At 56.1% G+C, this 22,349-nt stretch overlaps 9 protein-coding genes across 9 annotated transcripts in view; 7 read left to right on the forward strand and 2 right to left on the reverse strand.

Annotated features, from left to right (window-relative positions):
- QBC33DRAFT_516762 (uncharacterized protein) overlaps positions 1 to 657 on the forward strand; it is a gene marked incomplete at both ends in the record, with an annotated part of 1,669 nt that extends 1,012 nt beyond the window's left edge. Inside the window, 2 exons of the mRNA XM_060426158.1 lie at positions 184 to 425; positions 502 to 657. Of these exons, the coding sequence (XP_060281655.1) occupies positions 184 to 425; positions 502 to 657 (398 nt within the window). The remainder of the gene's footprint in view (positions 1 to 183; positions 426 to 501) is intronic.
- A 67-nt stretch (positions 658 to 724) lies between these two features.
- Positions 725 to 2,689, reverse strand: QBC33DRAFT_571569 (uncharacterized protein; the record flags this gene model as incomplete). The annotated part of the gene is made up of 7 exons (XM_060430608.1): positions 725 to 1,310; positions 1,377 to 1,533; positions 1,607 to 1,713; positions 1,779 to 1,881; positions 2,057 to 2,325; positions 2,392 to 2,436; positions 2,516 to 2,689. The coding sequence occupies 7 exons, from the start codon at positions 2,687 to 2,689 to the stop codon at positions 1,005 to 1,007; spliced, it is 1,161 nt and encodes a 386-aa protein (XP_060281656.1). The 3' UTR covers positions 725 to 1,004.
- A 1,784-nt stretch (positions 2,690 to 4,473) lies between these two features.
- QBC33DRAFT_571570 (uncharacterized protein) lies at positions 4,474 to 5,984 on the forward strand (the record flags this gene model as incomplete). Its single annotated transcript, XM_060430609.1, has 2 exons — positions 4,474 to 5,245; positions 5,303 to 5,984. 2 exons carry the CDS (start codon positions 4,474 to 4,476, stop codon positions 5,878 to 5,880), a joined length of 1,350 nt encoding a protein of 449 aa, XP_060281657.1. The 3' UTR covers positions 5,881 to 5,984.
- Positions 5,970 to 6,434, forward strand: QBC33DRAFT_544318 (uncharacterized protein). The gene has a single exon (XM_060428440.1). It carries the CDS (start codon positions 6,078 to 6,080, stop codon positions 6,324 to 6,326), a length of 249 nt encoding a protein of 82 aa, XP_060281658.1. The 5' UTR covers positions 5,970 to 6,077; the 3' UTR covers positions 6,327 to 6,434.
- A 1,532-nt stretch (positions 6,435 to 7,966) lies between these two features.
- Positions 7,967 to 9,585, forward strand: QBC33DRAFT_475728 (superoxide dismutase). Its single transcript, XM_060425244.1, has 4 exons — positions 7,967 to 8,207; positions 8,260 to 8,426; positions 8,506 to 8,985; positions 9,063 to 9,585. The coding sequence occupies exons 2-4, from the start codon at positions 8,379 to 8,381 to the stop codon at positions 9,183 to 9,185; spliced, it is 651 nt and encodes a 216-aa protein (XP_060281659.1). The 5' UTR covers positions 7,967 to 8,207; positions 8,260 to 8,378; the 3' UTR covers positions 9,186 to 9,585.
- A 306-nt stretch (positions 9,586 to 9,891) lies between these two features.
- Positions 9,892 to 11,854, forward strand: QBC33DRAFT_544324 (uncharacterized protein). Its single transcript, XM_060428441.1, has 5 exons — positions 9,892 to 10,548; positions 10,640 to 11,006; positions 11,064 to 11,181; positions 11,249 to 11,310; positions 11,377 to 11,854. The coding sequence occupies exons 1-5, from the start codon at positions 10,183 to 10,185 to the stop codon at positions 11,646 to 11,648; spliced, it is 1,185 nt and encodes a 394-aa protein (XP_060281660.1). The 5' UTR covers positions 9,892 to 10,182; the 3' UTR covers positions 11,649 to 11,854.
- Positions 11,855 to 13,353: 1,499 nt separating this feature from the next.
- Positions 13,354 to 16,350, reverse strand: QBC33DRAFT_544326 (fungal-specific transcription factor domain-containing protein). The gene has a single exon (XM_060428442.1). It carries the CDS (start codon positions 16,146 to 16,148, stop codon positions 13,743 to 13,745), a length of 2,406 nt encoding a protein of 801 aa, XP_060281661.1. The 5' UTR covers positions 16,149 to 16,350; the 3' UTR covers positions 13,354 to 13,742.
- A 164-nt stretch (positions 16,351 to 16,514) lies between these two features.
- Positions 16,515 to 19,538, forward strand: QBC33DRAFT_544327 (type I 3-dehydroquinase-domain-containing protein). Its single transcript, XM_060428443.1, has 2 exons — positions 16,515 to 16,860; positions 16,938 to 19,538. The coding sequence occupies exons 1-2, from the start codon at positions 16,695 to 16,697 to the stop codon at positions 19,472 to 19,474; spliced, it is 2,703 nt and encodes a 900-aa protein (XP_060281662.1). The 5' UTR covers positions 16,515 to 16,694; the 3' UTR covers positions 19,475 to 19,538.
- Positions 19,539 to 20,238: 700 nt separating this feature from the next.
- On the forward strand, positions 20,239 to 22,219 carry QBC33DRAFT_141456 (general substrate transporter). The gene has a single exon (XM_060422113.1). It carries the CDS (start codon positions 20,444 to 20,446, stop codon positions 22,070 to 22,072), a length of 1,629 nt encoding a protein of 542 aa, XP_060281663.1. The 5' UTR covers positions 20,239 to 20,443; the 3' UTR covers positions 22,073 to 22,219.
- The last annotated feature ends 130 nt before the right edge of the window (positions 22,220 to 22,349 follow it).

Raw genomic sequence — 22,349 nt, forward strand, 5'->3', positions numbered from 1 at the left:
AGGGCTTGGCCCCCCACCGAGACGGGCCCCGGGGCCGGTGCCGCCGGGGTGTTTTCCCCTGTGGGGTTAATTTTGTTGTTCGGGTTTCTTTGTTTTTGGGGTTGGCCCCCCCCCCCCCCCCCCCCCCATCTTATTCCCCCTCCCCAACCATTTACACTTGACCATCCCACCCCCCTGATTTAGTCACCGGTCCCCACGTCGACGACGAGTGGGTCGCCGAGGCCAACCGGCCGCTGGAAGACGGGCGACGACGGGCCGCCAGCAAGACCGGCAAGGGAAACGTCAAGCTCACGAGGCCGGAGCTGCGTCCGACCAACCGGCCGCCGCGCGTGGCGCCGATCCCCGACATGGGCCCGGGGCATTCCGGCGTCGACGACGTGATCGAGGTCATCGACGACGATGCCGAGAACGGCTGGAGCAATAATGTAAGATCGGGACGGGGATGATCGCGATATACATCCCCCTCTGATGGGCGCGCAATTAGCCTCTGACTGACGACAGACGGATGAAGATGCATCCTTGGTGCGGGAAGTCATAGGGTTCATGAACGACGACAGTCTAATCGACGTGGGCACGGGGTCGGCGATGCGGTCCCTGCAGGCGCTTGCGATGGATGCCCTTGTGGAAGGTGCCGCGATCCAAGGCATGGTTGACTAGGAGGCCGGGGTTGTTGGGGAAGCCGGCCGGAGTGGACATCTTGTAGTTGTTTACACAGTCCAAGCTATTATGATGGAGAACCGATTCCATTCCAAAATGATCTGCCTAATGATTTGCAAACTACGGATTACTAGCCCGCAATTATCTGCCCTTTTTTTTTTTTGGTCCTTTTCCTTTTTTCTTTTAACACTCTGCCTTGCTGACATTTCCTCGCATACTGGACAACATAAATGCAGAACGGCGAGCGGAGAGTGGAGAAGAGAGACCGAAACGCAAAAGACGAACAAGTGGAAATGATGAAGAAATGGAACCCGAATCCTTGCGTCTCCGGCTTCCCACGGTGAGTCCTAATACCCATAGTCGACAGTGACCTTTTCCGGCCCCTGGCGTTCTCCATTGAAGGAGATTGCGAAATCGGCCGACTCGGCGGAGCAGGTTATCTCGAGCTGCACAGTATTGGCAATGTCGAGTGTGGAGATCAGGGTCCAAAGCACATTGGTGATCGCCCACTTGATTCGACACAGCAGGTGCGGTTGCTCGTGAAGCGAGCGCTGGCGGTAGATATCGATCGAAAGGATGTTGCCGTTCGGAGTGCGGACCCTCGAGAATTGATTGGGCGATAGGTCAACCCCGTGAGCGGGGAGATTTTGGCCCTGAACGACAATGTCCATAAGCTATTAATTGGTCCGAGACTCTCGGGCCGGGGGTCGGGTACAAACCTTCTGGACCAACCAGGTGACAGTGGCATCCACCTCGTTCAGGATGCCGTAGCTCGCGCGAGCGATTCGGGATTGGATTTCAACGATGTTGTTGCCGGGATGAGGCGAGTGCTTTCTAATCGCATGCATCGTGGCTCCCCGACACACCGAGGTCCATCTGGTGGGCGTCAGTAATCCGAAAAGATGTGCAACCGTCGCAGTAGAAACATAGTGAATGGTTGATTGACTACTCTTCGGAGCCTTGGGGCCAGATTACTCGAGTCGGCATGGGGATGTTGTCCGAGAGCACCGTCTGAAGGTACGAGTTGCCTTCAAACCCACCAGCAAGGAGGACATACTAATCAGCAGGTCGATGAATGTCAGCGCGGCAACGAGTTATGGGGATCATCTGAGCAGTCTCACCTCCGGGACCCTCCCCATCACCTTCTCCGTCGTACTAATCTGCGACCTGATGAGATCAAGCACGTTGCTCATGGCGGGATGGAAAACTTGAGAAATCTCGTCGCTTTGTCTGTCAGCCATCGAGTAACAAGGTGGGATCACGACGTCCACCTTCTTTCTGGGGCACAAGGGGTAAAGGACGTGGGGACAAGCAATTGGGCGCACGACGATAATGGTGTTTCTCAGTGTCTCGGGCATAATTACCTGGAAAACGTCATCATTGAACTAGGCGTGCCCACCGGAGCCCGTCGCTGCTGGGAAAGGACCAAGATCCTCCGGAGTAGTTGTGTTTAAGATCCCGAGACAAGTGTCTCTCGGCGAACTGCTCAAATTCGGATTCTGCAATTCTGTCAAACGTCTGAGGTGGGCAACTCGCTCTCACTTTCGTCTTCAAGAGCTCGAGAAAAGCCTCGTCCATTATCATTGCGCCGCCGAATCGGCACACCGCCAAGGTACACTCCCGAACAGCCAGCGGGGAGGTAGACAGGACTTCATAGACGATGGAATCCTGTTTGATGAGGGCTTAGTTAGCACACCCGAGGCACGACACTCAACGAACCGCGACATGACTCACAATGGTACCGCCGCCGCAGTCGCAGATAACAACCAAATTGCCCTCCTATATTGAGCTATTAGCCCCAGTCTGAGAAATAATAAACGAGAATCTGTGGAGGAGGTAGGTCTCGTGGTAAACGTACCTCTGGTTGGGCGGTGCGGGCTCCGCCCGAAGACAGCAGGGCGATTAGCGCCGCCTCCGGCTCTGAGAGGAAGGTAAAGGTCGGTTGGTTATTAGGACTGAGCATTCCAGCTCTGACCACAGCGTCTCTCATACGGTGTCGAGCGTCTTCCGGCCAACCGGCGGGCACCGTCATGGTAATATGCAAAGGGCATTGCATATGTTTACCCTCCTTGCTGACAGCCAGGAGGATTCTCTCAAGGCAAGGTTTCCAAAGGAGGCTTAGATAGGCAGCAGTAGCATCAACTGCCGTCAGGCCCAACTCCTTACTTTGTTGCAGGGACTTTTGGAACTTGGGTGACTGGCGCACGTCTTCTGGCAGGTTTTCCCAGTGAGGGATGTGCAACTTGAAAAATTCCACAGAAATGCTGCCATCACGAGCGTCGTCGCCACAGATGTCGCCACAGGTGACCGTCCCGTCGGGAGAAAAATGGAGGATGGAGGGCACCTCAACATCGCGAGAGCTTGGATTCCAACTCGAAGCGGGCTGTAGAACCATGCGGATAGATGGGTCGCGGGAAATGGCGAATGAAACCCCAGAGTAGCTGTGCGTTGCAAAATTAGCACACATCGAATGGAAGGGAAACTTTTTATAAGAGAGGCCATACGTGGTTCCCACATCAACTCCCGCATAAGCGTCTATGACATGGTTTTCCTGCGACATGGCTAGAGAGTTGGCGAAGTGTGGAGGTAAGTCAGCTCGGTAGCGGGTGGTGCCTGTAGAAGCATGCTCCTGGAACCAGAATGTCGAGGTTGCTGTCCTTAATATAAGGGAGGAAGCTTTACAGGCATTTAAGGAGACTTCGCATCTGACAAGGTAGATAGCAGACACTGGGCGTGGTCTTAGGGCCAGCCAGGTTGTCTCATTGACTCAGCTGCTGTCTTGGATTCTCAATGGACACCCAATGGATTTCCTGCAGATTCTGTCATAAGTCAGGCCTCATTTTCCCACTCTGGAGTTCATCACTTGCGCGGCCCACTTCCCACTGCAGTTCGCAAACTACGAGAGCTGACCGCTTGCTTCCGTTTGTCTTCTTGCCAACGACTCTACCAGTCTTCCCGTCTAGACCCAATGAAATGACTTCCCGACACTGCCCTGTTCCCGAAACAGATTCGGATGGCGGATCTCGCACCAAACCGCACACACTGCTCAATTGACTTCTCTTGTCTCCCCCTCTCTGCCCTGTTTCCTTTTTAGCTTAAAGATAAAGTGGGAAAATAAAAACAGGTCAAGAGCCGAGAAAGTGGCGTGCTCCAGGCTGCTCGCTCGTGAAGCCCAGCCACAAAGAGCTGATGGCGGCAGCCCAAGTTTGTACCATTTCCGATAGCCTGGAGCAGTGGTCATTTGCCCCCCATTCTTTGTCAGTAGACTCACCCGAATGCCTCACTCAACTGCCTAGCTTCCCCCACTGCTGAATGCACTTCTGAATATCCTTGTGATAAGTTATCTCGTACATTCCACTGGCTGATGCACCTCCAATACCTCTCTGTTCTAACACCGCTGCTTCCGTACACCCTTGCTCGGGTGATATTCCATGTTCCCGCAGCTTGAATTTGCAAAGACCCTGTACCCTGTAGCCCGTCAGCAGCCTTGTACCTGTGGCAGTTCCGCTTCCGTCGGTTTCCTGTTTATGTTGGGACCAACACCTTGTCCTGTGTTCCTTGGCTCCTGAGTTTGTATTTTATGGGGGACGTGCCCTTGCATCTGGCCCCAATGCACTTCGTCCTCTCTCCACCACATCCCTCCTCCCTCTTGGACTCCCAGGAAGGCTGATTCGGCGCCCTTGCCCCTTGCCCCTTGCCCCTTGCCCCTTGCCCCTTGCCCCTTGCCCCTTGCCCCTTGCCCCTTGCCCCTTGCCCCTTGCCCCTTGCCCCTTCTCATACTTGCACAATATTCTCCTTGACGAACGTCTACCTACCATGCCTCCCAACTCCACTCCTCTCAAGGGTATCAAACGCCGCAATGCCGACCAAGCTCAAAGAAGCCCCAAATCTCCCGAGCGTCTCGCTCGTACCTCCTCTACCAGTGACGCTCCTGGGATTCGAGGCACAGATCAACCCAGTCAGGCCACTGGGGATGAAGAGCAAGTTGCTGAATCTGTCCTTCCGCTTGGCAGTACTGTCCTTGGCCATTTCGCCGAAAACAAGGATGACAAGTTGCATTTGGCTATCACTCAGCTGGTGAAGCAAGTACTTGCCGAGAGAGAGAAGTTGGCAGACGCTGAGGCTGAGCTTACAGCCAAGAAGGCAGAATGTGCCTACTTGAGGGACGAGAACGCTCGTTATCACCAACGTCTTGAGCAGCAAGCGCCTCGCACTCAAGAGGAGGCGGAGAAGGCTAGGAAAGAATACTTCTCGAGGACTGTCGTGTGGAGGCAGTACGGTGATTGGGAACCACATTTGAAGATGGAAAAGACCTGGGAACGCCTTTCGGGTTGTATCTCGAGCCTCGTGCAAATCCCGAAGACGACCCAAGTTTGGGACAGCCTCTGCCCTGATATCCAGAAGAAACTGAGAAGTTGGACACCCAAGGCTGAAGAATTCTGGGGATCTGACATGGGGGCACAGCAGCTCTTCATGGCATGGATCTGGCACATTCTTGATGACAATATCTTTTCACGAAGGAGCGCCGACATCAAGTGGGCAGCCCCCCATTGGCAGGCGCACGGCCTCCTCCACGACCTTCTGCAAGGTGAGATTCTTACAAATCATTCTGCTTGTGCAATGGGGAACTAATCTCGCCAGCCAGAGGTGGACGCCGAAAAGGATGATGAGTGGACTCTCAAATTCCATGCTTGGCGACGCATCACTATATCAGCCATTCAAGAGCTTGACAGGAGGAAGATTATCCAGGGTTATGGAAGGCGCATTGATCCCCAATACGTCGCCCAACTTGTCAGACACGAGATTGGCCCCTTCGTGGACAAAGAAAGCGAACCATTATTCGAAGCAGTTCTCCAAAAGACCGGAGAAAGGGTCGCACACATCGACATGGAATTCCAGGGCACTCTAGTCAAGTTTGCCCCCGTGTTCCACCACCCGGATACAAAGCAGCTGTCGTCCTTCCCATACGAACCAGCGGGGGTGGACTCCATCATGAAAAATAGCTTGGGAACTTCGGCGCAAGCCCATTTAAAGCTGGACGGCCTCCCCGTCGACCTCATCACGCGCCCCCTGCTGCGATTCTCGGGCGATATACAAGGAGAAGGATTTGGTTACGATGAATCGTGGACTTTTGCCCCTATGGCGGTTTGTGTCGGTTGGTTCATGGAAATTTCGGACGACTTGTTGGTGGATCCGGACACCGACGAGGAGGCGACGGGCTAGGTAGGGGTGATGTGATGTGGGTGCTTGCGATTCCGTCATTGTTTTCCTTAAGAGTGTGCACGTTGGGCAAAGTAGCAACAGATTGTGTCATGTGTTTTATTATTACAAAAATGGACCTGAGTGACTGCCTCCAAGTACATGACTGCTGCGGGCGAGCTTGACAGAAATGCGATGGTGCTGCGGACGAGGTTGTCCAAATGCAGTGGCTTTTGATTTGTGGGAGCCTAGTGAGGATATTGCACCTCCAGCCACATCTATCCAGACTCAGAACAATGGTGTCAGCTTGCCTCCATCCCATCGACAGCCACATCATACCGCTAACAGGTATCCATCAATCAATCCGTTGTGTCGGTCTCGCCCATGCTGACCTGGTCCCGATGCCATCTCTCCCGCCCCGAAACCGCCACGTCCGGGGGGGGGGAGCCCCAATTCCAGATTGCCAATGACACAGACACCGAAATTCGCTCCTCCAAACAGCCAAGTCCACCTAACCTTTTTCCCCCTTTCTTCGCGGCCAGGGCGTTCCCCCCAACCCCCCGAAACAGCCCCGGAGCCCCCCGGCATCTCTCTCCTCCGACTCGGACGACAGCAGCCAGGCAGTAGCGGTGAGCGGTGCCGTTTGGCGAGGCGGAACAAGATCCACGAACGAGGAAGGGATCTCCCACACTGTGTACTGCATCTGAACAAAAACGCACTGCTAGTTTCCGGACGCATTACCTAGCCACCTGTCTCGTATAAGCCCAGCCTGATCCCGTTGGCAGAGGTCCCTGCCTCATGGATCGGTACCTAGGCGTTCCTCTATCTTTTCTTTCTCCCAGAAACCCCGTGCTAGGTTTCCGTTTGATACAGTCCTGCCAGCCACAAAATAGAACGCGGGCACGGGAGAGCGTAAGGCCCCGCGAGGAATCCAGTTGATTGGTCCAACTGCATAGGGCTGAAAGATAACGAAACCCATTGCATCTTATTAGCTTGGCACCGCCTGGCGATCGGCTCGTGACATCGCCCACCAACCACAGAGACTCTGGTATCCTGGCCGGCCTTACATGCACGCGACGAAGTTCTCCGCAATAGGCAACTAAATGATAGCTCCCATTAGGTAACCGGCGAAACCAAGGCACATGCACGTTTCCGGCCATCCCCTGCCTTCCTGGGGCCATTCGTTTCGTTGCCCCCACCAACAACACATGCCTCCTGGATGCAGCTTCCCTTCACCCGGCCTCGCCCATCCATAGTGAATGATCGGCAATGTCAGCGGGAGCTGACCTTCAGTGACGCTTGATAAAACAGGGCCCTCTGGCGTGGTATGGCGGCCCCGTTTGGGGAGGGCGAAAAGCAGGAACCCGGGGACCCCGGGGCAGCACTTGTCAGGCCCGGGCTTGATCTCCACACCCGTCTCAGCCAATTTCGCGGCGTTCGGGCCCGGATGCGTCTAGATTTTTAATATCATATGCTAGCAACCGTTCACCCAAGTTCTTAGTCTTTCAACCCATAGTTGGCGGTCAGATCCTATGCTGCAAGGAAGCCTCCCGTTCCTCGTGACGCATGTCAGCCGGTGTCATCGTTCAAAACGGCTACCCACCGGATATTGACAAAGTGATCCGCCGTACTGGCACGGCTCTGCACATTGGACGCGTATGGGTGGCAATGTGGCTGTTTGCGGCTTCCTTTGTTTGAAAACCCGCCACATTTCTCCGTCGGGCCACTGGCCCCATCGGTTCGAAATGAAGCATCGTGTATGTTTGAGTTCTGGACTGCAAGAGCCCTGTAAACGCGTTGGATCTTGAATATTCTGGTCATCATGAATCTCCACACGTGTTGAAGGGCTTGACTATCGAGTGTCACGGCGTCGATGGCGTGCCCGGGCAGGCCTCAGCTATTGAAGGCAGAAGAGCACCGGAGGCGATAATTATCGGCAGCTTGGACGCACGCGGTTTTTGTCGGTTTTATTTTCCTTTATCCAACCATCAAGGTGCTAGTCATTGGTGCTGGTGCTGCCCATCAAGGTACCTACCTACCTGACAGGCTGCCCGGTTTCGTGGTGGAGAAAACCTCGCCGAGGCGGAATGAGCAGGTTTGAGGGGGATTGCTTCCACCCGAACGGGCCGGAACGACTGGTCAATAATTATGCCATGGTACCTTGGAGTCTCTCTTGCATGCTAGAGGCTACTTGATTTCATATGTCTGAAATGACGGCTCTGAATGTGCATTTCCACTTCACCCTAGTTTGTCGACGTTCCTCCGGATGGGTTGGGAAGTGTCACAATAGGAACTGGATTGATCCGAATCACAAACGGATCACTCCCGTCCAAGCCGGGAAAGATAGGTAGGTAGGTTTCCACTGCCCAGTTCCGATGTACCATCTACTCACCGCCCTGCTAGTCCAATCTGAACCCCTCCCAAATAACGCCTTCTGAGATCTTTCCCTCGCTTATACCTCCTCAATCATCTGTCGCGAGCCGCATTACACCGTCAACACACACCACAAAAGCGCCTACACCATGTCCGCATCTACCTACTCCCTCCCGGACCTGCCGTACCCCTACGACGTGAGTCCATCCCGCCATGACCCTGCTAATCCGGGTATCCCCCAGGCAGGTAGCACCCCCGCTGACCGGCAGGCGGCAGGCTCTCGAGCCCAACATCTCGAAGCAAATCATGGAGCTGCACCACAGCAAGCACCACCAAGCATACGTGACCAACCTGAACAAGGCAGTGCAGGCCCACGCGGCAGCGGTGCAGGCGAACGACATCGCCGCGCAGGTGGCGCTGCAGCCGGCCATGCGGTTCAACGGCGGCGGCCACATCAACCACTCGCTGTTCTGGCAGAACCTCGCCCCCGCGGCCAGCCCCGACGCCGCGGACCCGCGCGCCGCCGCCGCGTCCCTCGTCGCCGACATCGAGGCCACCTGGGGCAGCCTCGGGGGTTTCAGGGACGTCTTCTCGGCCGCGCTGCTGGGCATCCAGGGGAGCGGCTGGGGGTGGCTGGTCAAGGAGGAGGGGACGGGGCGGCTGCGCATCGTCACGACAAAGGACCAGGACCCTGTCGTTGGGGGCGAGGTTCCCATTCTCGGCATCGACATGTGGGAACATGCTTACTATCTCCAGGTGAGAGAGCTGCTGATGTTGTGGTTATGCGGGCTTGAAGTTTGTTTGTTCGGCGTGCTGACATGCGGACTAATTAGTATCTCAACGGCAAAGCAGCGTATGTTGAGAATATCTGGAACGTCATCAACTGGAAGACTGCGGAGGAGAGATACCGCGGCACTCGGGAGGATGCTTTCAGAATCCTGAAGGCGTCAATTTGAGGGACCGGTACCTTGCCAGCCCGTGGCTTGTCACTTTATAGTTGATAGTGGTGTCAATTATCTGCTAATTACGCCGCCATAATTGCCATCAATATATATTGCTATTAGGTTGCTTCCAGAGGTGATGTTAAGATATCTAGTTGTGTGTCGATCGTGATCGTTTCATCTCCCAGCTCTGCCAATGTCTCCCAACAACGGCATCTCAAGAGGGCCACGGCAGCACTGCGGTACAACAATTTACGGCCAGTCTCCCGCCCAAATCTGAAATCCCTTCAACGCTCATGGCTTTGGTCGCCCGTGGGCATCTCCCCCACCGGGCTAGGCCGTAGAAAATAGAAAGCCGAGGAGGCTTCTCTTGATAGAAACATTGGGAGGTTGGGAGGCTCGAGTACTGAAGAAGGGAACAAAACGGGGCGGTCCAAGCGGAGGCAATCACTCCACATCATTACATACATCCCCACGATTGAGAATCACACCGCAATCGTTTCCTTTCCTCAACGTGCTAATTGATCACCGGCCGTGCCAGATATGCACAGACTCACCTGGTAAGGCAGCTGAAGCTCTCCAGGGAGACAGACAGGGTGGATGGTGCGACTTGGGTAGCCGCAGCCGAGCAGCGGGAAGAGTGGGGCCCGGGAAGGGCGGCGGGTTTTCCTGGAGGAGTGATATTATACTTTCCCCAAGACTGGTAGTCAAGCTCACCGAAGAAGATTCGGCCGATTCCATGTTCCCGCGCTTCGCTGATCTGCGTAGGGGTCCGTGGGTTGAGGGACCGAGCTTCAACGCCTCAGCAGTGCGCCCAATGGGACGGTCTAGTGGCAAAACGACGCCTTCGTTGGGGAGGGAATCAGGGGCATGGGGTTGCGACTCATGCAAAGCCTGAGACGATCCCAAGTATTCGCTACCGGGGGCCCGATAAATAACCTGTCGGATCGACGTTGAGACCCACTCTACCCCGACTTGCGGCACGGACCTTGGGACGGCCGAGACAGGAGATATGAGATGCCTCACTCCCGCTGTTCCCTCTGCCCGGAAGTCGATTGTGTTTTTGGATCTCCTTCTATTGTTTTTTCCTTCTTTACATTCGTTTTATTATCCCCCACCCCGTTTTTGTTCTTTCTCCCCCCTCTTTTCCCGGGAGTCAACCTCCCTGGTTATTTCACACACCATGGATTCCGCCACCTTGGAAGGGTGCTCCGAACCGGCCCTACTACCGACGGAGGAAGACTACGGCCCGCATCTGAACCGCACGATATGGATCTTGACGACTCTCTCGGCGTTGTTCCTGGGTTTGCGGCTGTATTGCAAACATTGGAGGTGTCGATCACTGTGGTGGGACGACTACGTCCTGGTTTTGAGCTGGGTGAGTTCCTCCCCGAGTTGCCGTGTTGGGGACGGACGGTGAGGTCGACCGAGAGATGGCGTGTGACTGACCAGTCGTCCCCTTACCCCAGGTTGCTCTCGCTGTCTCGGCGTCGCTGCAGTCGGTCTGCGTCAGTCTCGGGCTCGGCAAGGCCAATGGCGACATCCTGCCGGACAACTTTACGCTGGTGGTCATATACTCGTACGCGGCGGGGTTTGTCTCGGTCCTGGCGACAGTGTGGAGTAAGACGTCGTTTGCAATGACTCTGCTGCGCATCTCGAACGGCTGGGTGAAGAAATTTGTCTGGTTCATCATCATCACCGTCAACATTGTGCTGGGCCTCAACGCTACATTCCAGTGGATCCAATGCTGGCCGGTTCAGAGGCTGTGGGATATCAACGTGGAGGGCTCGTGTTGGACGAGCAGCATGGTTCAACAGTACAACACCTTTACGTCTGGTGAGTGCGCAACTGATCAACGAGTCCCCAAGGCAAAACCACTAACCTTGCTGGCAGCTTATTCGGGTGCGATGGATATCGTGTTGGCATTACTCCCGTGGAAGATCATCTGGAATGTCGCAATCAACAAGAAGGAGAAGGTTGGCGTGCTATTCGCAATGAGCATGGGCGTTTTGTAAGTCGGAATATGTCACCTTTCCTTCCGTATGACAGACCAGGTGGCTGACTTTTGACCGTCATAGTGCCGGCATCACGTCCCTGTTGAAGATTGCCACCCTTTCGGCCATTGGAAAACCCGAGATCTGTGAGTACCGAATCAGGTCTTCAGCAACCTGGTAGCTCTTTTCCGATTTGCTGACGTTACAAAAAGCCCCAACCGTGGACCTGTTCATCTTCGGCACGGCAGAAGGCGCCATCACAATCATCGCTGCATCAATCCCGATTCTTCGAGCTCTCATCCAACGAGAGGGTCAACCACCGCCAGCGCGATTCGTCCAGCTCCACGAAGGCCGATGGGTTACCTCGCAGCGTCTGCGGGAAACGAAGAAAGACATCGTGGGATGGCAAGGAGACACAGACACGGACATGGAAGTGGCCTTGGGACGGTCACGTTTCTGGAGGCGGAACCCAGCCGCTTCATGAGGATGTATACCTATGTGCGATTTGTTTTGAAGCCTGCAGGAGATGGGCTCGTTTGTAAGACTAGAAGTCAGGATACCTACGGCGTTCAGCGAGGGGTCACAATCAATTTTTTTCTTGTTCTTCTTCTCTTGACCACCAAAAACATCGACGAAAAGGGCCAAGGCGGGCAGCCGAAAATCGCTGAGCTTCCATGGCTGCTTGGCGGGGTAATGCTGCACAGGCCACGGTCATTGCAGGGGGGTCCAACAGTTCGCCGACACGAGACGCTCCTGCCGTCTCATGTCAGCTTAGATAAGTCGATGCACTGGCGATCTTCCGAGAGGTTTTGGTGCTACAAGGTCAATGGAAAACTTGGAGGCGAAGGGGTTTCCCTGACGCATCTCGCCCCTGCAGGAACCAGGAATCAGACGGGCATTGGCATGATTCATGCGGGGCGGGTCTGTGCGTGTCGTCTGATACATGTAGGGATGAAGAAATTCTGCTGCTTTTGGACAGTACATGCCGAACGAGGAAATGAACAGCGAACTCGTCCCATATCTAGTCGCGACTCCCCGCGACTCTCCTGATGGATACCTAGATCAGGGGACACCCGCACAGACGGCGACACCACACACCTCCGCAGACTGCAGTAGTCAGCCCGCTCCTGCATCCCGCCGATGACCCCTCGGCTTCGGCAGAGGCTCGACTTGTTTTCAAGTTACCTATCTAGCTGCAACGCTAGGCCTTGTGGAACATTCCGAAATCGGGGACACAGGATCAAGCACAATCTCCCAGTAGAATCGAGCCGGCCGTGGAGATGAACACACCCCTTTCAGCAATTGCGCCTGCTAGCGGCGGTCCCCACCAACCCATCCGCAGCGACAGCTGCTCTAGCGGCCCGCCCCGCGCGCCCTCCCCCACCTCAGGCACCGGCTCGACGCAGCAGCGGGGCCGCCAGCGTCGGGATGACGGGGACGAGCTTGGACCTGCGACATCTTTCTGGCCGGGGAAACCCCTCGCGATGCCCGTGCGCCGCCCGCCGCCCGCCCGTGCCGCCAGTGGGGAAGGACCCCGCCTCCAGTGCGACCCAGCCGCCCCGGAAGCCAGAATGACAGCGAGTCGGCACCCCAGCTCGATGGGCTCGTGTGCAGGCCCGGGTTCTTGATTGGCATGCTGGAGCGCGAGATCAGGTGAGACCTGCCGTCGGCGGTCAGGCTTTGGGCGAGGACTTGTAGCCATAACGTCGTGTGATCGCCGCTGGTCAACCACGTCTTTATACCTGTTCGTTGGAAACAGTCATCGCCTCGGAGAATACGTAAACGTGACAGACTGAGAGTGGCATTCGCCGCAGAGGAAGATGCCCCGCTTGTCGCTCCGAGAGGGGAACGTCAGCCGTCACGGAAGGCAGTGGCTTCCCATTTTGGCATTGCTGTATTCTCTCGTGCCTCTTCCTAACCGAACAGCTCAACTATACAGGATTTGCCGAGGACTCCTTCGCCTTCTTCTGCCCTATACCATTGATGCGTCGCACGAAGGCACGCTTGTCCGTCATTTAGACACTTATTAGCTGTTGCAATAACTATACAATATTCAGTCAGATGGTGCACTTGTCATGGAAAATGCTCTCTCTTGATACACGCGGAGGATATTGCCTGAAGCAATTAGCCACAATCCTGGTTTCCAGGCTCAACATCCAAAGTTTGTCACAAATGTCCATCTAGCATGGCCTAAGCGACAGTGCCATTGATTACCTAGCTTCTTGTCAACTTTACAAAATATGCTAATAACCCTAGGCCGTAGTCAAAGAATGGCTCGGAACCCCCTTTTCCTAGGGGAAACCCCTGGCAACACGCCCGACTCCCAGAACTCAATCATTGCTGCTGCATAAATAATAGACCAAGGCAGTAATCTAGCACGCACGACTATACCCACTGGAGAACTCATGCATAGGCATGGTCTACTGTTGACGGTCGTGATTCAATGTCCGTTGTTATTGAGCTTGGACTAGCTAACTGAGAAGTATGCTCATGAGGTTTGTATGCTCATTGCTCGTGGTATATATGGGATGAACAATTCGGAAGACCGTCAACATGGAATTGCAGTAAATGGTCGCTATCACAAAGTGCCAAAGTCGCGGGACAAGATCTCGGCGAGATCGCCACAGCCAGGGGCAAACCCCAAGTTTACCATAAAGTGTGGGTCCGTATCAACACGGTCAACGTAGTCGATGGAAGCGAGGTCGTCGAGTAATGTGTCGTAGTCTAGGGATGGTCCGGCGAACCCGGGACGTATGGATATTTGCTGCTGGCGGTGCGACTGCCCGACCGCGGAGATACTGGTTAGTGCCGACCCGTCCACGTCGTTGTTGACGCTTTCGTGCGTCGGCGCGGTCGTCGCCGGGCTGAGAAGTGGTTTGCCCCCCTGCGGGGTGGGAAAGGCGTATGGGGTCCCGAGAGGCGGGTATGCATGGGCGGCAGAGGCAAGTTGCTGAACTGGCACAGCCGCTGCGTTGCTATAGAATGATGGAGGGGTGGGGGCAGAGAGATAGGCTGATGCACCAGCAGGCTGGCGGGCGGCCTGGTGCGAATCGGAATGTGGGTAGGGGGCAGGGTGAGGAAGATGGCTGAGGGAGTAGCCGCGATCTTGGAAATCACGGTTACCGTCACCGTCGACGCTATGACAACTCCATACGGACAGGAAACTGTTTCTGAGGGAAGCGAACCGCGTCCTCTCCGCTTCGGACAGGATGTTGAAGTTGCGATGGTTGGCCAGTGATGAAAGGCAAGTAGCAAAGAACGGGGGTGCGGCGCAAATGCCGAATTGGTGATGGTACTCTTCGAGGACGTCCATGGTCAGATGAATGCTGGGTGTGTCCTCATCAAGCACCATGCCGGCCCAGAGAAAAAACACTCTGACTAAGTAAGGCGACGGAATGGTGGCCGAAGACGGCTCCGGCGAGAGGACAAATGCGCCAAACGGCGCACGGCTACTGATGGCCTGGTGCAAATAAGGCATCTGGCTCGTTTTCGGGCTGGTGTCCCTCTTTCCGTGCCTCGCCATCAGCTCTCTACTGACGGACTTCACGATGCCATACAGTTGGTTGAAGGTGCTCATGCAGTATGCTGGACTGCGTGACTGGCGGGATATGCTGGCGCTCTGACCGAATGATTCACAGGGCATCCATGGTTGCCATTCGTCGAGGTCATTCTCGGATACGGGATGGGCGTGCATCATGTCCTCGACCCTGAGATGTGGAGGCCTATCAAGCCTCTCGGAGAGAATAGTGTCCAAGACAAAACAAGCGATAAAGACCGAGCGGAATTGTTGCTCAAGCTGGCCGAGGACGGACCAGTCGTGAATGCCGACATCGAGAAATATGCGGATAGCGAGCCCCACAAGTATCCATGCCGACCTGAGATTCTCTCGACCAAGGTTGATCAGGCTTAGTAGGAGCAGTGCTCGCGCATGCTGGACGTGGAAGGGCCCTTCTTCCGACGGGATGAGCTTCCGAGCTATGTCGTAGATCTGGGTCGGGGATAGGAGTTCTGACTGGCCTGATTCGTTCGGAGACGGGGAGAGCTTGGAACTCGTGGCATCTTGGAAAGATGCCAGTGCCAAGGCGCTCCAAAGTTCAGCATGGGCAGCTGATGCAGACGACGTAGGATCAAGGGCGAGGGCGCCAACGGACGGGTAGAGGTATGAAGTCTGGAAAATTTCCTGCCTCTTGAGGATTGGTAGCCAGCAATGGGTGTATGAAAAGTAGATGTCCAGTAATCGCCAGTGGTTCGAAGGCAGCTTCAGCTGCTGGGCGTAACGGGAGGACGTACCGGGAGGTGCATGAGACAAGCCGGCGGATATTGGTCGCATCGGAGATGTCCTTGACGCAACCAGGTCGCTGTTCTGCGAGCGGTTGCTGACCTGGATGAGTGGGCTATTGCTAATGTTACCCGGGGACGGCGGGGAGAAGCCCAGAGAGTCGTCGGCATTCCCTGACTTGATCGCCTGAAGAGAAGCCTCTTTCTCTGTTTCTCCGTCTGTATCGCTGGCTTCGTCGGACGGCGAGTCCTTGTCGGCCCGGGGTTGCGATGGGACATCCCCCGATAGGATACCTTCTATCACCTGGTGTACCTTGCTCCGTCTCCATCTCTTATGCAAGCGGTTCGTTGCGCTGAGGTTCTTGCCCGACAGCATGACCTGTCCTCGGCCGGCCTCGTGGCTGAGGAGGGAGTTGAGGGAGTCTTCGCAGCCAGGCACCTTCTCAAAGACCCAGGCAAGGGCCAGCTCGAGGGTGCGTATGTAGCCCGTCTGGACGCCTCGCTTCTTTGGGTTGACCTGGTAGGTGCAGTGCCGGGCCTGGGAGACACACGGGAAGCATTGAGGCTGGACGCCGTCGCACTTCTCCCTCGCAATGCGGCACTGGTCGCAAGCCCTGGAAACCCTCTGGCGCTTCCCGGCAGCTTGGGTGGACGGCCTGCTCTCCCCAGTGTGCTCGGCGTCGACTGCCTTGCGCTTCGATGACATCGCGTCCCGGCGGCTGGGGGTTCTGGTGGGAATCACCGACACTCGCGTTCGCGTTCCGTAGCTCGCCTGCGCCTTCTCAACTCGAGGGAACAGTGTTGCATCGGAGGCCGGCTGATGATGCGGTTGTTCGTTTGGCCGGGAACTGCCTTAGCACAGACAATCTGGGGTATGGAGAAGATCAAATCAAAACCCCCGCCCCTCATTGGTGACGTAGAGTAGGTCACAGATACAAAAATAAACCCTTGGGCGCGACTCGGAAGAACACTTATCCTGGTGAGAAATTGCTCAATAAGGGGCACGTGCAATGCATATTAGGCGTGTATCTACTACATTCGGGAGCCTGAACCCCACTGCCCCCGCGCATAGCATATCACTCGCCCCAAGAGCTTCGGTCGCTGACCAGATTCCTGGGCTGGCCCAATGCCCTGTAGTAACAATTCCTCGCCAACAACTCTCCCGCTGGGTGGACTCTACAACTCATGCTCTGGTGAAAGTTGCGGATAACTCCCAGCACAAGAAACCGTTGATTGCCGTGGCCAGCTTGCGATGGCCTCGGTAGTTGCGGGCGCGAAGCGGTCATTCGCGGCCATGACTGCGAATGATTGGGATGCAGGTAATACTGGAATACGCCCGAGCCCTGGACCGCCGTCGTCCTTTGACGGCAACCCCAGGTTGCCGCAGCAAGGTTTTGCGTCTCGATCATTAGGCAGAGGTAAGAGCGAGCGTCACTCTTCGTCACCAACCTCTCGCGTCGCGATTCGACGGGGACTCCTTTGCTAACGTTTTTAGACCTCTCTACTCCTTCTTCCGCCGCCGCGTCTCCCATGCGCTCGAACCTCCCCGCTTCGCCCGCTTCGCCCGCCCTGTTCGACGACGATGCTTCTATTGTACTTACCGGAATCCGGGGAGCCGGAAAATCCACGCTGGCCGTCATCGCCTCTACCGCCATGAAGCGGAAGGTCGTGGATTCGGAGAAGGTATTCCACGAGGCAACGGGCCTGTCGAGCCCGGCGTATAAGAGAAAATATGGCGCTCCTGAATACCACATGCGCCAATCCAGCGTCATGCAGGAACTCCTCGTGAGGCACAGGAGAAACGCCATCGTCGTGTGTTCGTGGACGGAGAGGGGCATCCAGGCTACGCTCAAGGACTTGAGTACCACGAACCCCGTCATACACATCCTTCGTGACGCAAAGGCGATCCAGGAACACCTCAAAGTCTGGGATGACTCCAAGATCCGCCATCTGCTGGATGCAAGCGGCTCAGTCTTCAGAGGATGTTCTCATTTCGAGTACTTCAACATATCAGAAGTCGCGGCCAAGTCTGGGGGCTCCCAGTCGCCTTCAGGGACGCTTGAACTAGACCAAAGAGCCCCAGCGCCCTACCTGACGCTTAAGCGGGCCGAGAGGCAATTCCTCAAGTTCTTGTCCTTGATTCTACCAGAAGGAGCCATCCCGTTCATCGAATCTGCCTTCACTCTGGCCTGCGTCGCCGCCGAAGAGCGCCGTTTCACTTATGCCAGTTCAGTCCCGCTTTCCGTGCTCCAGTCAGGCAGCCTCGATATCGAAGAGCTAGAGACTGGTGCAGACGCCATCGAGATTGTCGTTGACGACCTTAGTACTGGACTCGGCAACTTGTCGCACGACTCGAACCACATAAGCCCTCATCGCGCCACTGACATAAGCCGGGTTGTGGCTCAAGTCAGGAGAAGCACTGTCATTCCTATTCTCTACCATGTCGTGTTCCCAGAATCTGCCCTGAGGGACGAATCGCAGGCACAGCTATACCTTTCCTACGTCTACCACGGGCTGCGACTGGCTCCCGAATATGTCACCATTGATCTCAGGCTCGACGACGGGACACTATCACAAATTTCGTCGATGAAGGGAACTTCGAAGCTCATCGGGAACTTGCAGCTATCAGAGGCAGGTGCTCCGCCTTGGGGTGACCCGTCGTGGTGCTCATACTACCGGAAGGCCCAAGCCGAAGGGTGCGACCTAGCGAGGTTGACCAAAGCAGCGTCGGGTGTGACGGACAACTTCGACGTGGAGCAGATACGCGTTGCGGCGCGCTCGGTGGACGGCCCACGGCTGCCTCTAATAGTGTACAATACTGGGCCGATGGGGAGGAACTCGGCCTGTTTTAACCAGATCCTGACTTCGGTCATCCCCGAGGGCCTCAACGAAAGCGAGCCGAAGACGGCGGCTTTATCAGCCACGCGGCCTTCGATAACCGCCCTACAAGCCACTCGAGCGCTCTACTCATCCTTCATCTTCGACCCCATGAGGCTCTATGTCTTCGGAGCGAATGTCGGCTACAGCTTGTCTCCGGCGATGCACAACGCGGCGCTAGAGGCATGCGGGATTCCCCACCATTACGAGGCACATTCGGCAAACTCGATTGGGAGCCTACGGGAATTGGTCAATGACCCGTACTTCGCGGGCGCGTCCGTCGGCCTCCCCTTCAAGGTCGAGATTATCACCCTGACACATTCACTGAGCCGACACGCTAGCGCTATTGGAGCTGTCAACACACTGATCCCGGTTCGACAGCTCAACGACGACGGAAGTATACCGGACGATGCGCTGCTCTTCAATCACAGAAACCGGGCCGGCCCTGTCAGGGCTCTCTATGGGGAGAACACGGACTGGCTTGGGATAAGGGCGTGCATCCGGCGGGGACTGTCCCCAGCCAACGCAGTGCGGGCGAGCAGCTGCGGCCTCGTCGTTGGCGCCGGTGGCATGGCAAGAGCCGCTGTCTACTCGATGCTCCAGCTTGGCGTTAGGAACATTGTGATATACAACCGCACACTGACGAACGCCGAGAAGCTCGTTTCCCACTTCACCAGACTGCTCGGGCGGTCCGACTTCCCATTCCTGAGCGTCGGACCTAACGAGGACGCCAGGTTTCACATCCTGCGGTCCCGGGAGGAGCCGTGGCCGCAAGGTCTCCGACACCCGACCATGATCGTGTCGTGCATACCGACACACAGTATTGGCGACAGTCCGGCGCCCGATTTTACGCTGCCCGAGCAGTGGCTGTACAGCCCCACCGGGGGTGTGGTGGTCGAGCTCGCATACAAGTCCTTGAATACGCCGCTCCTAGAGAATGTCCGGCGGGAGGCACACAGAGGATGGGTGACTATGGACGGACTGGACCTCTTGCCCGAACAGGGCTTTGAACAGTTCGAGCTGTTTACGGGCCGCCGAGCCCCCCGAAGGCTGATGAGGCGGGTGGTGTTGAGTGTTTACCCGGACGACCAGGGACGGTCGAACCTCGCACAGCTACAGCCCAGGCTTAATGACATTGGCGAACAGGAACCATGAAGGCATACGCAATCCAGATGGGTTACTTTTGGTGTGGTTTTCAGGGGTAATTAGAAGATAACGCAGTCATCAAAGACTGAGATCAAGATCTAATCACAGATTTTCTTCTGACATGTTCTTCCTGGTCGGGTCAATCAAGTGATGATTTGCACCACTTATACGGTGATTAAAACCCGTGATTTCCACCAGAATGTCTCGGCGGAATGGCTTTGCAATGAACATGGTGCCCAAACCAGGGTGATGTCATTTTGTCTTGAGGCTCGCCGCTCGAATCAGTGATTGGCCCGTCCCCCACTTCCACAGTGACGGTTTGGCGTGAGGGAAAATGGGGGGTTCGCAAGCTTGGGCGAGTCAAGGTGGTCACCTGGCCCACCACCGGCAAAGTGTTCATCCAGCGGGTGCCATTATGAGGAAATCTCTGCACTGGGAGCACCTGAGACCCAGTGGCGAATGCAGGGACAAAGGCAGATCAATTTTTAATTGGCTTCCCCGGATCTCATTAGCTTCAATTGTCCAACTTGCCGTGTTTGCAAACCCGACCGGAGATGCCGTATGTTAGTGTTGCAGGGGCAGCGCGGTTCAACGTTCATCATGCGGAGGACGCTTAACCCATTTCTATCACCAACACTCAAGCAACGTGGGTGCCCCAGTCCGGGGAAGCAGCTAGGACAGAGCTTCGTGTGTGGAAGGGGTTGGCAGATCCTCATGCCCTCGTCCCTGTCGTCCTCCTGTCCCTCTCCTTTTTCGGCCTTTTGACCCTGTTGACGCGGCAGTACCACGTACAACGTCCTTCGGACCGAAGATATATCAAGGGACAATCACCTCCGGGCTGTGGGGATAAAACCCAGTCCTCTCTTCCCCAGAAATCACCTTCCCACCTTTCCCCTGGCTGGAGGGGCAGTACCATCTTCTTCTTCTTCTGCACCACCACCACAACCCACTGGCCAATAGGACACTGTCGTCAGAAAGATGACTCTCCTCGCCCTCGTTGAAGATCGGCCGACGCCGAAGGCCGTGTACAACTGGCGAGTTTATGCGTGTGCGGCCATCGCCTCGTTCGCGTCGTGCATGATCGGCTACGACTCTGCATTCATCGGGACGACGCTGGCCCTGCCTTCCTTCACCAAGGAGTTCGACTTCGCGTCCTACAGCCCTGAGGCGCTCGCCCTGCTCCAGGCCAACATCGTTTCGGTCTACCAGGCCGGCGCCTTCTTCGGCAGCCTGTTCGCATACTGCACCAGCTACTTTCTCGGCCGCAAGAAGTCCCTTCTCATCTTCGTCGTCGTCTTCATCGTCGGCGCCTCCATCATGCTGGCCGCGAATGCCGAGAGGGGGATGGGCCCCATCATCGGCGGCCGCGTCCTGGCCGGCATCGGCGTCGGCGGGGCGTCCAACATGGTGCCCATTTACATCTCGGAGCTGTCCCCTCCCGCCATCCGTGGTCGGCTAGTTGGCATCTACGAGCTGGGGTGGCAGATCGGTGGTCTTGTCGGCTTCTGGATCAACTACGGTGTAAACACGACCATGCCCGAGACCAAGTCGCAGTGGCTTATCCCCTTCGCCGTCCAGCTCATCCCCGCCGGTTTGCTGCTCTTCGGCTCCCTATGGATCAGGGAGTCACCCCGATGGCTCTTCTCCAAGGGCAAGCGGGAGCTGGCTATGAAAAACCTCTGCTGGATGCGGAACCTCCGGGCCGACGATATCTACATTGTCGAAGAGGTCTCGCAGATCGACAATGATCTGGAGCGATACCGGAGGGATGTCGGCGCCGGGTTCTGGAAGCCATTCCTCTCCCTCAAGCAGCCCAAGATCCAGTGGCGATTCTTCCTCGGAGGCATGCTCTTCCTCTGGCAGAACGGCTCCGGCATCAACGCCATCAATTACTACAGCCCAACCGTCTTCAAGAGCATCGGAATCACCGGGACCAACACGGGCTTCCTCACGACCGGCATCTTCGGCGTTGTGAAGACCATCGTCACCGTCGTCTGGCTGCTCTACCTCGTGGACCGCGTTGGCCGACGCCGGATGCTGTTCATCGGCGCCATCGGCGGTTCCCTCTGCATGTGGTTCATCGGCGCGTACATCAAGCTGGCCAATCCCGAGGGGAAATCAGGGTCCGAGGGGAAATTAGACTCTGGCGGTATCGCCGCCATCTTCTTCTTCTACCTCTGGACGGCCTTCTACACGCCTTCGTGGAACGGCACGCCCTGGGTCGTCAACTCGGAGATGTTCGACCAAAACACGCGGTCGCTGGGCCAGGCGTCGGCCGCGGCCAACAACTGGTTCTGGAACTTCATCATCTCCCGCTTCACGCCCCAGATGTTCCTGAAGATGTCGTACGGCGTCTACTTCTTCTTCGCGTCGCTCATGATCCTCTCCGTCGTCTTCGTCTACGCCTTCATCCCCGAGACCAAGTCCGTCCCGCTCGAGGCCATGGACCGCCTCTTCGCCACCAAGCCCCTGCGCAAGGCGAACAAGATCGTCATGGACCAGCTGCGCCTCGAGGACGAGGAGTTCCGCCAGAACGCCGCGGGCGCGCACCTCGAGGCCGACGAGAAGGCCAACGTCGCCCAGCTTGAGGGGACTGCGACCCCCTGAGAGACGCTTTGCAGGCTCCACGGAATAATAGCACTAGGTGGATGTGCCCTATGGATCGGCTATGGATGTTGGAAGGGTGCTTTATATGTTCCAATTAAGATATTTAATTAGGTATCCAAGTGCAATGGTTTACATATCATTTCAAGCTATCACCAACGAAATTCTTTTGCTTGTGTCTTGATGGCTGCAGATTCGTGAAGCGTAAAGCCTCATTCTAGACTTGGCCCATCCGTAGAGACGCCGAGAATACAGTCTCTTAGCGGCGGATGCCACAAAA

The sequence above is a fragment of the Phialemonium atrogriseum genome (genome assembly GCF_030411735.1).
Source record: "Phialemonium atrogriseum strain 8032-3 unplaced genomic scaffold QBC33scaffold_19, whole genome shotgun sequence".
Classification (NCBI taxonomy): domain Eukaryota; kingdom Fungi; phylum Ascomycota; class Sordariomycetes; order Cephalothecales; family Cephalothecaceae; genus Phialemonium; species Phialemonium atrogriseum.